Below are 17,073 nucleotides of genomic sequence, written 5' to 3'. Positions count from 1 at the left end.
AGCTATACAAGTCCTCACTGTCACAGGGGAGATAACAACAAGAAGAACATAGGGAACAGGGGGCAGCATTCGTCACTATTCAATGTAGTCTCTGTTCCAGTCATTTGTGAGGGTTTGTACAGTATATATGCATATTCTTCCTGCCATCTTGCAGCCTGCCATAGAGCTCATCTTTGACCCCAGAATCTTATTTAGTAACTACTTGCAAAGGTTCTGGTTTGCTTCCTTCTCCTAGGTTATGTTCTAAATGCAAACCTTAGCCTATATCTAGGTTCTGCATTTAGTTTTTGTCTTTCTTGGTCCTAGTTCCCATCTCTGATCACTGGAAGTCAGTAGAGCACCAGAGTGGATGCTAAGAACCATATTTTGATGTCCTTAATATCTGAGGCTGACTTTTCTAATAGAGCTTTTCGTTTAACAATGGTATTCTGTGCAGTCTTCCTTACTAGACCAAACTAGACTTCTTAATGGCTGCTTTGAGGGGGCGAAAGAGAAATTGCTTTATCGTCTGAATTTATTTCTGCATTCTCCTTTGGTCATTCTAGGAAATAGGTCTCCCCTGTTCATCATCTATGAGCTTGTGAGAGTATCCAATTTAGTAGGATGAGGTGAAGGAAAACTCTGATCGAGATTGTATTCCCTAGATTAAATAATGGCTTAAAAATGCTACTGCATCATTCCAGTAGACCACTATATTTTAATGCTACTGTTGACATACTGAGAGTAAGTGGAAGTCCCTGGGTGAGAAAGAATCACAGAATCTTTTTGGCTGGAAGGGAAGTCCAAGCCCCCAAGAGTCATGAGCTCAAAGGGAGGAGGGGACGAGGCAGCAGCTCTGGGGAAAGAGGCTGTGTTCCTGTTCAGAGAGCAAGGAAGGTGGGAATGAGATATGAGAGTGGGATAAGAGGTGGGTCGGGGAGACACTAACAGTGGCATGAGGTCTGTATTTAATTTTATTTCCCTTAAATTTAAAGGGAACTATTGCAGCATTTGGTAACTTTTTACCAGTTACTTGTGTGCTAAGGGTAGGTATTTGAAAATACAACATGAAGTTTCATATTATCTCAGTACTGTTATACTGTCAGGCCTAAATAACACTTATACAGGAAACAACCCACTAGAATCTAGCTCAGTGAACTTGCAACTGGTTATACTGGAAGGTTAAATCACTAGGTGGTATTTTTCAAATCTAAATGGAAGCGGCATTTGGCCTACTGCATTGTAGGTGAAACGAGCAAAACTGTGTTTCCATTTTGAGCACAATGAGTTTATAGGTTTACCCTTGGCTTTACACTGTTTATCCTGCATGGTTGGATGTTTTTGTTTTGTTTTTATGGGTCTCTGAAATGCAGACAGAATCAGAAGTATTCATGATCATGTACTTCCTCAGGCAAGTTAGGCTAGTTTCAGTTTTGTTCACAGGGAGTAAGAATTCCCCCACTTCATTTCCCAGGTTGGTTTTCAGTACTACTTTCTGAAATCTGTAAATTTGAGGAATTTACTGTTCCACAACTTCTGTTTTAATTAACTGCAATCTCTTACCTATTTTTCCTGTGATTAGAAGTTGCTTCTATAGCTAGGTATTTAGATTTTCTTTTTTGTCTTTCTCTCTCTCTCTTTCCCTCTTTCCTTAGGCCTGGGCCTAAGCTCTGACAACTTTGACATATCTGTGCAGGGGGGTTTCCCCACTTTTCATGTTTTCTTGTTTTCCTCATTGTTTATGCATTTCAAATGTAACCTTTGAAACACTGTCCCTCACAAGAGACTATAGACCTTTGCTTACTGTACATCTACTGATAATCTAAAGTATGTACTATCTTGAGACATTCCTTCCAAAGAGTAAACTTACATTTTGTAGACTTGTTTCAAGGGCAGGTCTGGGAGCTGATAAATCTAATATTTGCACGGTCTGGTTGCCCTGGCAGAGACTATCTAGAAAATACTTCTTATATTTGGCTTTTACTTAATGGCATGGGTCTAGATGTGAAGGTGGCTAGAATGGAGTAGTAAAAATTCTGGAAGGTTCTTTTCTTTTACGTTCTCTGGGCTCTTGGTTGTTGTTCTCTGTGGAAGGTGTTTACTGTGATGGTTGGTTTTTTTCTTTTCAATTTCACTTTGGATGGGTACAACATGTCCTGTGTGCCCAAACAATAATACCTTTTTCTCCCTAAGCTGGCAGGAGACTTTTTGTATTATAGAAATGTCAAAGGAAGGCAGCATAGTATGGCTACATAGTGCATTTGGCAATCCTCTAAAATGTTGGTGCAAAACAGCCATTTTAGGCAGATATAGGAAACTTATTGCCACTGAAAGGATATTCTGTAACTTGGGTTATGTTAAACATTTTGTCTTACAGGAGCCACTCCAGTAAGTAAGTCTTTGTAACATGTGCAAGTATGCTCAGTTCCTTTCCAGGATACATTCATTTCCTTTCCTTTATTGGTGTGACTGTACTGTGCAGTCACTATTTTTATTTTAATATTCTTCTACTACAAACCTATCATGATGCAGTTACACTGTATAGTTTCTTTCTTTTTCCCATATGGAAATACACTATACTAGCATAAATGCTATTTTATCTTTTTGGTGCATTCATGCATTTACGCCGGGACGTTGTTTTTCCTTAGCTACAGGGGTGTGTCGTCTACGTAATGCAAACATCATATGCAGCTAAAGTGTTTTATCACTCTACTCTAGAGAAGCTGCAGTTTATTTCCATGACTGCACAGAAGATCTGAATGAGATCCATACACTACTTCTTATCTTCCCACTTCACTATGCATGCTGGAAGACACTCAGCTGTTCCAGTGAGAGGCATTACTGGAAGGATGATTATGCAAACTTAGGAGTTTTGTTACCTGATGCTGCTGTCTCATGCATAGAAGGAAAAAAGAGCACTTCGTGGTCTGAACTATTTCCCTTCCTTGATAAGGAACAGTTCAAATACACAGTTTAGAACATTCCCCACATGCGTTTACTTTAAATCTATTTTTACAAAGGGTAATTCAGTTAATGCATTATTTTTTCTTTTAATCTTGCACAAAAATAGTATCTGTCAAATTCACTGTCTCCTGCCAGTTATTATCACTGATGCTCTTAATTATGGTTGCAAATGATCGTCTGTTTGGCTTGCTGTACCGGAACTGTTCCTTCTCTTGCTGATTATCATATATCACACTTGTACTGTAGTATGCACCTGATGACTACAATGGCCTTATTCAGCTGAGCGATCAAGCACGGAGTGTGTTACAAGCACCGAAAGAATGGGTCTGTTTGTAACTCTTTGTAACTTCTGAAGAAGGTAAGATGCGACTGGCAGAAGCTGGGTCTCCAGTGGTGAATGGGAAGGGAAAGAAGGGCTTGGTGATACAGAGTCATTTGCTTGTGGCTTTTCCCCCGTCTTAGCTTGTGTTGGGATCCTTGCTTTAACCTTTCTGCGTTTTGTCCTATTAAAAAAATCAAATAACATAAAGAAATAGGCCAATTGTGATCTGTAGTTGGCGGGATAGCAGTGGTGGAGGTAGTATGATTGCCTGTTTCTGCTCAGATGGTGTGTTAAACTTCCAGAAGGCTTTATTAATGTTTGCTTCTCATGTAAAGCTTTCAGTCCAATATTTTATTTTTAGTATAGCAGTAGATGATTTTTTTTTCCTGTTATGGCTACAAAGCGCACACAAATGTATGTGCAAAAAATCCCAAACATCTGGCTTTCTCTTTCCTGTATCACATAGCTGTCTAGATATTAATTCCTGTTTATTGATCTCCCTAATGCGATGTAAACTTTTTTTTAGAAGAAGTTTCGTTGGTACAGTGGCTTTCTAATGCAACTAACTAAACTCATTAATGGTAAACTTCCCCACGTTTTTGGCACTAACACATAATTCTCAAAGAAACTTTCTTGTGACCTATGTGGAGTTCGTGATTTTCCAATACTATTGTATTCTATTCAAAATGCTACTGATTACTTACTCTGGGTTTTTTCTCCTTAAAAAAAACAAAACAACAAAACCCCACAAAAACAAAAAGCCAACACACAAAACTTTCAATACAAAAAATGGCGATCAAATACTGTGCCTTGAGAGAAGTTCCTTCACATGATCACCATCAGCTCAGTTGTTTTCAAATTAGTTGGTTTCTTATGATACTCTTAGATTTGCTAGGGCAAAGATAGATTAGAGGCTGCATGGCCTGGTGGTGTACAGAAGAATACCTATTATTATTCTGAGTGTTTCCATATTCATGTGACCTTGGAAATCTGTTTGGCTCTCTTGTTTTACCCAGATTAACTGTAAAACTAGATTAGCAATAGGGTTCTACTATACATGAGATGGAAACAGCCTTTGACTAGAAAATAATTCATGGAATTAGCTCATCCTGAATTCTAAGCAGTCCAAAGTAGTATCAGACAGATAACCATTCTTTTTAGAACAAAACACCCAGAAAAAAAGATTTGTATGGATTTGAATCTAATTTTAAAAAATATATATATGTACATAAAGAAAATGTATTTCTAGCTATAAATCTAGAAAAATAAGAACGTAAAATGAGTGTGTCTTAAAATGAAACTGAAGGGTTTCATTTAAGCCTTTTAATTATCTTGCTTGCAGAATGTGTAGACTTCTCTGGTAACTTTCTATGCAACTCTTATAACATGAATTTCAAAATCCTTACCTTGGTATTACACCAAGACTGCTATTTAAACTACTTTTTAAAGCTCTCCTCTGTGCTCCAAGGTCTAACTGTGCTCCATGTGTGTTTTCAGCTGACTCTGAACTGCCATACTAAACTTACATATGGATTAGCAGCAAAGAGCTGCTTAAGAGCAGACCATCTTTTATCTCAGATTTGTGGCTCAACCCAAACTGTGTACGACTTTTTGAGCACAGTGTTATTCTGAAATAAACCAAGATAACTTCCAAACCTGAACTGGGCTTCAGACGTGATGTTTTATTTGTCTTTGAATTTTTTTTGCATGCTGTTCCTTGACTAACTTTAATTCTGTGAGAAGAAATGATATGAATTCTGTACTAACTGTCTTCATATATGATTTTGGTTTCTAAAGTGTACTGTTGCTTATATCTCAAGAATACTTTTACTGCCTGCTAAATGTTTGGGTGGGTGAAGCTCTGGCATGTACTTGCTTCATTTTCGTATGCTTGATTGAAAAGCTGATCAGAAACTGCTGCTGGTAATAACAGAGAAGTTTGATATTTCTTGCAGTATACCAGGCACACACAAATTCTACAAAAAGTGAAACTCTTAACCCTTTATAAAATCGTGAGGACGTATGTCATATAAACTTAACTTGAATTGGTTTAATGCTCATACAACTGGTTGGTTTTCCAGCTAGTTTTATCTGACACCGATTTCTCCAACAAACTAATCTTGTATGTTGAGGTTTCGATCCTTCAACCTTTTGGTTTGAAACCTCACTGAGATCCGTTTCAATCCAACAAACAGGGCTTCCGAACTTAGCTTGGAAGGACCCCCAGCATGTTGTGAGAAATGGCTGGGGTGCCATAGGGCAAACAGAGATGTCTGCTTTAAACTCAGCATTTTGAAGCTGCCATTTAAGAATTCACGAGGGCAAATGTAAAGTAAATCAGCTCCAATGACTAAATAATCTTATTTGCTATCCTGCTTTTTTCTTAGCCTTTTTAAAAATACAATAAAGGTTTCTTAAATTCAGTTGGACTGCGCCAAATTTTACTTTGTTTTACTGAACAATGTCTTGCACTGTGTACCCGTGTTAAGTTCAGCTCGTCCTCCCAACAGAGAACTCTCATACACCTATATAATTTTTTTATGTTTCTAAACTTTGCATGTGAGTATTCACATGCCTCATAGCCTTTGTCACTTGGCCAATAGTCCGCATAGTACAAGAATTATTTGCTGAATGCCTGGACTTTCTTGCTCCATTTACCCTTTATTAACATCTAAGTCTTTCTTTTCTTGTCAACCTTTAATCTGAATTACATCTCTAGCAAAATCTTTGCATGGAATTATGTCTACATCATTCTGTTCAGCACAACAGCAGAATAAGAGCTGCTGCTGTTTTCCAAGCAAAGCTTTTAACCTTTGGTCCCTTCTCCTCCTTCCTATTTTCACATCCAGAATCTTTTTGACACAGACACAGGAGTGGAGTGAACCAGATGCACAGCATTAAAAACTGCAATTCCAGCTGTGGTCTCTGGTCTTAACAGGTTTTTTTCTTCTGTCTTCTTGTACCATTGCAGCTCCACGCAGATTCCATCCTCGTGCTTTACAACTTTAGTGGCCAGCCCAGTGGAGAGGCATTGGTGACTTTTCCAAGTCTGGATCTAGCTAAGAAAGCAGTGGCTGAGAAAAACGGAGAGCTCCTGGGAAGCCGCTATGTAGAACTGTATCTGGTCTAACTAAACACTCTTTGGGGGATGGGGAAAGAATGTTGCACTAAACACCGTGCCTTTTGCAAAATAGGAAGTCTTCCCTTGCCACCCAGGCAGCAGCAAATGTGCCTTTTCAGCATAGTATGTTGGAATGTAGAGTGGTACGTGTCCTGTATTTAATTTGAAAAATGGCGTTTCCTATGCCAAAGTGAAACAAAAAATTATACTGTTAATTTACTTAATTTCTAATGTACTTGTTTAAAAATAAGCAAACCCGCTCCTGGCATCTAGTTAATTCTGAAGACAATGTAATAGCACTTCAGCTATCGCAGCCATGGAGAAACCTGTTCAGTAGCATTTGAAGTGGAAAGCGAAGCTTGAGTCATTCAGATTCTTCTGTGTTTAGTTTTTAAGAGTTTACACTTGGCAAAGTGTCTGGTTTTTGTAGAGTTTAAACGTCTGTAGGAAGGTCTTTTGGAATGCATAGCTTTCCCAGTTCAAAGCTTAGATCATATTGATTATTTTGTTTTGTTTTGTTCTTGACTGGAAAATACCAGGATGCTGGACCCTACAAATGCAGTTGTGCTTTCTCATATTTTCATTATACATTGTTTTGCAAAAGCCATATTTGTCTTTCTTACCAATGTACTGCTGCCAATGTGTAAAGCAAAAAAATAAAAACAATGGCAAAACCAGGCAAATCCTCCCTGGCCACCCATAACTCCCTGCCCCCGGCCCCAAACTTCTAATCTCTACAGGACAAAAATGGCACATAAACCTGAGTACTAATAAGTTATATTTTTTTATTTAAGCATAATAGCTTTCAGATACTGTATTAAAGATTTTGCTCTAGTTTATGTGCATGCAATTTGTTTACATCTTTAAACTACTTTATTTGTATATTATGAAACAAGATATGTTGAAGTCTAAATCCTCTAGTGCATGCTTTTTTTCTTTTTCCCTGTGTGTGTATATACATAAGCTAGAAGTACTTTTACGTCATGTAGCATATGTTTAAAAAAAGACATCTGCTGTAGAAGCACTAAATGACTTTGTTTTTACTGTGCCTTACTTCAAAACCATTCCAAGTGCAATACCAGCAGAGCAAAATGTAATGAATCCTGTTGTGACATGTTCATGGATGTCTGAATTGATCTTTTTTGTTAGTGTACAATTTGAGTTGTACTTAAAAATACTGAATGATGTATGCTTCTTTATATTACAATAAATAAAAGAGATGCTTACGATGTGTGTTGGCTTTTGAAAGTAGCTTATGCTTTGTTTTAATGTATTTTCACAGGGCATCATAACCCTTTACTTTTTTTTTTTCTCCTAGATTTAGGTAAGCATATGTACCTTGCAAGAGTGGTGTGACTTTTTTTTCTTTTTTTTTTTTTTTTTCTTTCTGCACATGCTGACGAGAAATATGCATGATAATATATTGCTCTTGTAGTGGAACATTTTTTAGGTAATGCGATGTAAATGTTTACCTGCTTAGTTCCCTCCTTCTGGTGTCAGAAGAAATGAAGTATTGAACTTGAAATTGTGTTCATGTGTGGCTTTAATTGGCTAATTGGGTCACTCCCTTCTCTGTGCAATGTAAAATGCTGCATTTATGTCAGGATGGATCCTGGCAGCCTTTCTGTAGTAAAAATGGAGAAGGGAAAGAAAGAAAGTTTGTTTCTCTCTAGTCAGAAGCATCCCATGTCAGATGCCATTTCACCATTAAAACCTCCCAGATGAAGTTTTATCCCAATCAGGTGGAACTGGAGAGAAAGCTTATGCATTAAAGTGGGACTGTTAAAATTAATCTGTTTCCAAGAGTTATCTTGGCAAAGTCTACCGAAAATCTGACTTTTAAAGTAATACTAGAGAGGGCCAGACCATTACGATTAATGTTCTCCTTATGCCTTTGAGGAGAACACTTTTCCCTTTTAAAACTTTGGGGAGTCCCTGTCCTGAGCAGTGCTGTACCTCTGCCACGTAGCCACCCCTCCACGCTGGTCACCTCTGGGTTATGGCTTTGCAATCACTTGAAACATCTTACTTTTCTCTTAATAGCCTGTATGGAACTTGTGGTTTTCTTTTAGCCAAAAAATACTAAAAATATATATAGTCCTTAACAGCTCCTTCTGTTGCTGTTTATAAGATGATTTGCGCCATCCTTGCCAGGTTGGGAAAGCCGAGCTGGGGCTGGAATGGAGCGCCTGGAGTCAGCCGTGTTTCAGATGCGCACGTTCCGCTTGCTCTTTAACACCTTCATGGCAGTTTAAAACCTCGTAGTGCGGTCCCGTGCTGACACGAACCGCCCTTGGCGGCGGACTCCGCCGCCTGCGAGGGCCGTATCCGTTCAAGAAGTGGCCGAGCAGCGCTGCTGCCGGCCCTGTTTTGGGGTGAGGGGCAGGCGGGCCCTTCTGCACCCGCCGGGTGTCCCCCCGCGCTGCCCGCCCCGGCCGGGGCTCGCGCAGCCCGCCTCTCCCCTCAGCCGCGACCGCCCCGCCCAGGCACCCGCCGCCAGCGTGAACTGAAAAGCGAAGGAGGCCTTTGCCTGGTGTTTGGCCCTTTTCTGTGGTAATAAAGAGACGGGCCCTAGCAGAGTGGTTGCCCTGGGGGGTCGGCTTCGGGCGTGGGGGTGCAGGGGAGCCCCGGGAGCCTCCCAGGTGTCTGTGGCCCTGGAGGGTCTGCCTGCCCACCATGTCACCCTCCCTCTGCCATCTCCCAACACCCCACACCTGATGGCACACAGCCTCTTCCCCCCCCCCTCCCCAGCCACTGGCACAACCCAGACTGTGTTTGCAGTTGGCGTTTGAACTTTGCTTTTATCAGGCTAAGGCACAAATTCCACCCAACCTTCCAGGCCTGGTGTGCGTGACCCAGCAGGCCAGCTGCCCCTGAGGGTTTATATGGCTCAGCTGTGAGGGGGGAGTCTGCTCTGGGGTCAGGAGGAGGGGTCGTGTTGAGGCAGACATACTCTGAATGCTGGAAACCTCAGGTATAGCAGGTGACTTCTGGAAGTTAAAGAATGGTTACATTTATACCTTAGTGGCACCTCTGGAAGCAGTGTGTGTCAGGAATAATGTCAGTTTGGAGCTGCTTACCTGCAATTTGGCAGTAGAGGCTTTATTGCTGATGAGCTGTATTTCAAATCCAAGAGGTCTCCTTTACCAGTAAACGCTTGCATCACATGTCTTTGAATGAGGACTCACATCTCCGGAGAAGGCTGGGAACTTAGGGTAAGGCCTAAATGTTTTTTTTATTTTCTTTGATGTATGCATTTATTCCTTGCAATTGGATTTTTCAACCATGTTGTGTTGCAAAAGTCATATCAAAGGGATTGCTGTCTTTACATGCAGGTTGTTTAATGGAGTAAGAAAAATAAATACAGAAAGCATTAAGCCTAAATTAAACCATTTCAACAAAGAACTGAAGTTTGTGAAAGAACTGTGATTTGACTGTTGCAGTTGTTAAAGAACAGGTCCCTACATTCTGTCATCAGCCACAAAACTTGTTTCTCAAAAAGAAGCTTATTCTGTGTTCATAATTAGCAAAATGCCTTACCTGTGCTTGTATTGTTGTATTATATAATTGAAGAACAGAATTAGTGTTGTTTGTATTTCATCTCTTAGTTTTATGCTCCTAATAGTCTTAGTTAGGAGATGATGCCTTTACTCATGTATTTCTGCTCCTATTCTGTTGATACTGATAATTTTATCTGGAAATTATTTATATCTTGGTCACCAATTATTTATATTTTACTCCTCCCCAGTCTAGAGAGAAGATAGCTTATTCTTATTACTTTTGTTTGAGATGAGGTGAGACTGAAGAGTTTGAAATGGCTATTCTCTGTTTGAATAGTTGCAGCTGTGTTTCCAGGCCAGGTGTTTCATAGAAATTTCTTCATCTACGGAGCACGCACACACACACACACGACAGGCTTACAAGTTTTCCTTGTTTATGTGAACTAAGATATTTTCAACAAACTCTTATTAGTGAAACTCAATTCCTGTTTTCTTTTTTTTTAAGAAAAAAAGCCTTTCAACACCTTCATTTTTGAAATAGTATTTGTTTCATTTCAGTCAGTTAAAATGAATCATGAGATGTGCAGTTTAACCAGTTGCATCCTGTTTTGTATAGATGTGTATTTGACGAAGTCCATGGTAATGAATTTAGAGTCTACCGCTTACAGTATCTTCTAAAAGCTGATTGCATCTAAAGATAGCCTGAAATATTCTAAAGCAGAAAACTCTCATGATACGTGCCAAGGTTTCCCAGTAGTCAGTTTAAAACTTTGCCTTTTTAGATCTACTTGTTATATGGATTTTTAAAAAGCAAACCCAAAACAAACCAGAGGCATGACTTTTTTTTCCCCCTTTTTTCTTTTTATGTAATTAGATGAGGGCCACTGTATTATTTAGCTGGACAATGTAAATATTCAAATAATGGTGTTGGAATGTCTATCTGGACTTGCCAGTTGTTTCTTATATTGGTGTGTTACTATATTCCTTTTTCATTTTACTTTATATACTTGCTGATTTAAAAAAACCACCAAAACTATCTAGTTGATGTTGCTTTCTATGTGCTTGCTGATAACAAGAAGTAGAGTTGAAATAAAATCCATTCGCTTCTGTAAACATTACTGAATTACTGTTATAGTTATGTCTGTTTACTGTTAGCTGTGTCTTTGAGAGAATATCATTTGCTGTGGGTTTTGGGGTTGCTTTTTTTGGTAATCTTTATTTAGTGGCAGGAGTAAGAGATTTTAAATTTGTGAGGAACATCAGTGGATTTTTGGTTTGGTATTGTAACTGTTCAACTGTTGGCTTGGTGTTTACTGCTTACACTAATCTTTGCTACCAGCAGATGTCCCCTTTCGATCAGGGTTTGCAAGTAGTGTACTTGAAATACAAATACTTGGGGGCCTGAGGGTTTCCTTGTTAGCAACTGCAGTAGAAGTTTTTGAGTACTAATATCAGTAAATAATCTGTTGTCCGTTAGTGTTAAAATCAGAGGCCGTTATGTTTCCCATGAAATAGATGATTTAATTTTTTTTTATGTTGTTCTTGGTTTTCTATTTTAAATGTTTTCTTTGTAGAGTGGCGCATTCATAGATATTTGAAAGGGTTGTTTTGAAAGGTACCAATTAATTTAAAATTGTGAAAATTACGGTAGGATCTGACTCTATTTAGTTGGAAAAATAAACTTTAAAAAATTGCTCTGCAAAAAGAAATTATTAAAATCTCTAACAGAAAGCCAGTGGAAATGGCTGGACAAAAAGAGTGCTTGAAATGTGACACAATTGTGAAGGTACTATTTTAGAACATGTGAAACCATGTGACCGAGCAAAATGGCTCTTTAGCTGGTTTTAAGACAGAAAAAAATTACACCAATAGCATAAAATTTAAGGGTTTACGACTGATTAAATTTGGTAAGAAAAACATGACTGTAGCCTAAGTTGGACATGCGTTTGGTTGCGATGGTTCTCTGCTCCCAACTGGTAGATCTCAGTGTGGTGTTTATGCTTTGCTGATTGATTTACTTGCTCTCAGCCTTGTGGTTGATTCTTGGTTTCCTGGTGTGGTATAATGGCCTCAATATTGGCAGTGTTTCTCGTTGAGATGTGGTGACTTTCTCAAGCTGTTTGTTCAGCTCCTCCTTGCTGGGGGTTGTAAACTGCTGTTGGCAGAGAGCAAATTTGCTGTTTTTGCTGTTTTGGATCCTGTTTCCAGCCTACTCCAGATCCATAGCAGCTGGATATTGGGGCATGGTGGACAGATATACTGGGACACCATTACTTGCCCTGCTCCTCATGGTGCCTTTTGCAGAGCAGCCTGTCCATATGGCTCAGAGCAAGCTGGAGCTCAGTATGAGGAAAACCAGACTTGACACTTACTTTCCCCCTCCATCTAAGGCCCGTGTTGATATTCTGAATCACCCTGTGTGTGTTAATTCCTTCTCATAAAGAGAAAGCCAAATTGACGATGTAGGCTTGTTTTCATTTTCAGCTTTCCCCCTATCTCTCAGGTCATTTCCTTTTGGTTGTGCTGAGCACCATGAACAAACAGTCTTTAGAAATTCTCTTTGTAGAGGATCTCATGCATATTAATCACTTGGACTATAGTGTGTATGTAGTATAGAAAGAGGTATCATAAAAAATGGGGAGGCCTTTTTAATGTTTAGTATTAGATCTTCTTGTGTTTCTCTAGCACTTGCCACGTTTTGGGACTGCCTTATTTGTTCAAGAGGGAATTCTGTGAAATTAGGAATGATTGAGGGGGAAGAGGGTTTGTATATCAATAGTTCTGCTATTAAAATTAAACAAACAAACACTCTGTCCCATAACCCTTAACCTTCAAACACATGAGTTGTCTTTGTGGATTTTTGTTGCTTTGAAGCATTCACTGCACTGAGTGTCATGATGTTTCCCACACAGTTCAAGGGAGTAAGGTATTTTTAACTCATTTAAAATGTGAACATAGCAAAAGTAGTATAAGGAAAAAAAATTATTAGCTCTTGAAGTGAGGGGTTTATAAGAGAAACTTGTGTTTCATTAAAAAAAATACAATAGGCTCATTTGCAAGGTATGTTTTTAAATGAAAACATATAAACCCCTAATTTTTGACATTAGAAATTCTAGTTTTAAAGTTCTGGCATTTTTTTCCTTTTATTTACTTTTCTTTCTTCCTGTAAGTGTAATGAGTATTTATTTTACTCAGACTTCTGAGCCTGGACTAAGAATGTTGAGGTAGCGGGAAGTACAAAGGAATGGTTGGAAACAAGGGAGAGTTTAGAGAAAAGCTAGCAAGGTTGAGCCAAGACCAATAGAATAAAGAATTTAGACTTATGAGAATGCAACCCACCTTGTGTCAAAAGCCTGGGAACGTTCAATGCCTTTTACTGCTTGGAGATCTTCAAGGACATTCTTCCCTTGTTGAGCACTAAGTAAAAATGTGAACAACAACAACATGTTGCATTGCTTTTGTTTTGGGAGAGCCGCTTTTACAATAGACCTGATGAATGTGGAATTGTTCTGGTTTATATCAATTTCTTGTACTGGTCCCTACCTTCTAGCTTGGCTGTTACAGCATTGTAACTTTAGAAAGTTTTTTTTTTGTTGTTGCTGTGTTTTTGTTTTTAATCATGACCTGTTATCAGCACTTAATTTTCTGCTTGCTGGGGGTGGGGGAAAAGCAGGTGTGCTACTGCTTAGGGTCACTTGTAAGTGTATATTCCCTTTTAAAATAACTTAGGATGCTTGAAATTCATGCAAATATAGCTTTTAAAATATGTATTTATGTGCAATAAGCTTCAAAATCCTTAATCTGGGTGCTTTTAAAAGAATATTATAAAGTATGCAAGAGCAAAATGAAGGAAACATTGTTATATTTCTTCTCACCACCATCCACAAGAAGGGACTAGAGGTGGAAGGAAACCACATCAGAATAACTGAGGAGAGGAAGAGTGAAATATATGATGGTGTTTTGGGGAGGGGGAAATTTACAGGAATTTTGTTCCAGAAGCTTTGAAAAACTGTTGAGAGGTTAGTTGGAAAAACCTCTGAAGTGTGCAATGGAGTAGCAGTAGAATATAGCTTTCTTTGTTGCACTGAAAGCTAGCACTTGTGGTCCTGTCAGGAAGAGTAAGATCTTTCCCTGTTGTTTTCTCTTCTATTTTGCTGTTAGTGATCTGTCTTCCTAGGTCCAGGTGTGTACTGCTTTTATCATGCACGGCAGATACACGAAGTGTTGGGAGAAAAGTAAAGGTGTGCTGTAACTGAATAGCAGGAAAGCAGGCAAGGAAGAGGTGCTTCCTTGTCTCTAGTCAGGGCATGAGAGGTTAAGTGAGGAGAGGACAGTTTAAGTCTCATCTTGAGTGTAACACTTGTTGCTGCAACTTAATCCGATGAGTTCTTATTTAAGCATGGTCTGGAAACGTGGGTCTCATTCCCATTGGATTAGATGTGTGTGTCTTTTGTTTGATGCAATGCAGCCCTTGTGCAATCATGGATTTTACTGTGAAAATCCAAGCAAACTACATTGAATATTAATTGTAGTAATAACATTAATTTAAAATGTCCTTTAAAAGATCAGGACTGCCTTTTTTGAAAAGCAATGCAGAAACTTAAAAATATAATCAATTTTGCCTAATCTTTACTGACATTGTAACTAATCTTACAATTTATATTCATCAGGTATAGATTACTTCAATGTGGTATGTTTTGCGTGTGGTATTTACCTCTTAAATCCTTCTAAAATGACTTATTAGAAGTCAAATACATTATATTCCTGATGCGATCTGGAGCATGGGTTAGATGATGATCTGCAGGCCATCAGTGGATATATTCTAAACAAGCAGTAAAAAGTTTGAATTAAGCCTGTTGGTGCTCTTGTGAATGATAGACCATTTCTCTTGCTTGTGAGGAGGAAGAAGCTTGAAAGGATGGCAGCTTCTGCTTGTCATCTAAATTTAATCTTTTTGCTCAGCTAAAAGATATTGGTGACTGAGAGATATGTCTCAGTGTTTTTATTAGAGTAACCTGATCTTAGTTTGTAAAATAAGCCCCCAGACAATAAAGGATTCTGAACTTCAGAATTTTCAGTTTGTGGGGACAGTTTTGGAGCTGGTTTGGAAAAGAAAGTAACTTATGATGCCACGGGCCTAGACACTGATGATGGCATCACAGAGCGTCAGTGGGCTAACAACAGGGGAAATCGTGAAGGAAATATTAAAGGATTTGGGGGTTAGTGGTTTTGTTTTGGTTTGGTTTTCCCTGTTCAGTTCACTGGCACCAGGAGATCATCCAATTGTTCTTTCTTAAATATAGTCACTCGAGGAAATAGCACGGTGAAGTTGTAGTGTAGTAACTCACAACTGAAGTGGCAAGTTCAATTTTTAATATTGTGGCTTTCAGAGGGCTTGTAATGACTAGACTACTTTGGCTGGTGGCATAGAGATTAACATCACTCTTCTAAGGATTTAGAAAGTGGTATGATTTTCTGACCTGTTTGGAACACGAAAAGCAGGTTGGAAATAAGCTGAGGCGGCAGTCTGCCGTATTAGCCAATAACGTGGATGGGATGAGCTGGAGGCAAAGGGCGTTACTGCTGGCAGACTGTTCTTGGGATAATTCTGGATAGGCCAGAAATGGAGCAGTGAAGGTAAGGAGAAAAATGAGTCAAAACACTTTGTAGATTTAACTAAACCAGCTGAGTAGCTGCGGAACTGCCAGCAACGCAGCCTTAGTGGCACTGAGTGTAGTTACATCAAAAAGCTGGACAAATAGGGATGTGATTAACAGCACTGAGGTCGTTCTGCTTGTGTTGCTAGTCTTGTGAGCTGCAGTCACAACTGATTATAAAATAATGGACTAGATTTTTTTCAGAGACAACTAAGATAAACGAAAGTGGGGGAAAGGTTGCTGGATACAATTGCACATTTGTTCATTGCACGTCTGTCACTGAGTATAAATGAAGGTTTAGCCTCTAGATGTAGAGTAGGAAATTGGATTTGAAATCAGAAGGAAGAGCCAAGGAACAGCTTTTCTTATACCAACCTCAGTTTTCATCCCCGTGAAACAAAGCTTATTTAGCAAGAGGAAACATGTAATATTTGTATTGATGTCACAGTAAAAAGCACATAACTTTGAGGTATAATTATGGAGCTGGTGATGAAGCAGCACCCTTGGATCTTAGAACCCTTGAATTTGTAACTCTGGCATTTGAGTGAGATATTCTTGAGGAAAAGCTATTACTGAATTAATGAGTAACTTTTGAATTCTATTTAGCAATCACAGCATGTCTCTTCAGAAATTCTTCTCATTCCTATGTGTTGTTACTGATTTCAGAAATACTCAGTTTCATATTAGCTATAGATACAAAATTTGTGAAGTATACAGGAAAAATATGGTTGCTGTTTAACAGATTATGGCACTAAAAATTGAATTCTACAAACTCTTTGTGTAAGAGGACTTGCATTTTTTCCTGAATGCTCAAAACCACTGCCCTCCCTGCCCCCACTTGAATGTCTTTCTCTATTGTTCAGTGTACCCAGGAAAAATAAGACTTTGTGGTTTATCATTCATTTTTATTTTTTACCCACATAAGCCATAGGGTATTTTTTGAATTTTCTTATTAAAAACACTCCATCTGTAGTCCCCCAGATCAACAGTGGGATCAGGTTTTCAGTACCTTTCTTGATGCAAGTAACAGCCAGTGCTTTGCAGATCTGTGCCATTTAGGTAGTGAGTGAGCAGCCATACTGTGTGGAATGGTAACTCCAGAACAGTCTGCTTCACTGGAAGGTACAATGTCGGAGAGGCTACCAGTTATCCTCTCTTCTCTCTTAAAATGGGTTCTAGAAATTATATGGAGTCTCCTGCTTGCTGCCCTTCAATCACTCAAAATTCAATAGATTTACAAGATGTTTTTCATGAATGACAAATAGAATCTAAGATTTGAAACTCAGCCTCTCTGCTTTTTCACCGATGGCAAGGTTTGCAAACAGGTGACCATGAATAATATGGAAAATAATCCAAAATACTCCCTGTTGCTGTGGTGGCTTTGCAGTGCTAGAAGGAGTAAAGCATTGTAGGTTAGTTTGGGTTTTTTAATATGAAAATGGAAGTGGCAACTTATATAAGGGTGATATGATAAAATTAGTGTGAAAGGAAAGCTTTTGTCCTACCTTTTGATGCTCATGAGGATCTCCT

General features: G+C 38.8%; 1 protein-coding gene and 1 long non-coding RNA gene across 6 annotated transcripts in view; both read left to right on the top strand.

Moving 5' to 3' along the window:
* The window catches only part of ESRP2 (epithelial splicing regulatory protein 2), a 52,033-nt gene extending 44,399 nt beyond the window's left edge, over positions 1–7,634 (top strand). For 3 of the 4 annotated variants that reach the window (XM_074583186.1, XM_074583184.1, XM_074583185.1), the window contains one exon: positions 6,237–7,634. In XM_074583186.1, the coding sequence (XP_074439287.1) occupies positions 6,237–6,395 (159 nt within the window). In that variant the 3' untranslated portion in view covers positions 6,396–7,634. Of the gene's footprint in view, positions 1–3,189; positions 3,302–6,236 lie in introns of all 4 variants that reach the window. The other variant, XM_074583187.1, reaches the window with a different exon arrangement.
* Positions 7,635–8,675: 1,041 nt separating this feature from the next.
* Positions 8,676–17,073, top strand: part of LOC141741942 (uncharacterized) — a 40,835-nt gene continuing 32,437 nt past the window's right edge. The window contains exons 1-2 of one of the 2 annotated variants that reach the window (XR_012586542.1): positions 8,676–8,939; positions 9,412–9,601. This is a non-coding gene — a long non-coding RNA (uncharacterized LOC141741942). Of the gene's footprint in view, positions 8,940–9,297; positions 9,602–17,073 lie in introns of those variants that run through there. The other variant, XR_012586541.1, reaches the window with a different exon arrangement.

This window comes from Larus michahellis, chromosome 4 (assembly GCF_964199755.1).
Source record: "Larus michahellis chromosome 4, bLarMic1.1, whole genome shotgun sequence".
Lineage (NCBI taxonomy): Eukaryota > Metazoa > Chordata > Aves > Charadriiformes > Laridae > Larus > Larus michahellis.
The sequence above is the reverse complement of the archived record's forward strand: the minus strand, read 5'-3'. Positions and strand labels throughout refer to the sequence as shown.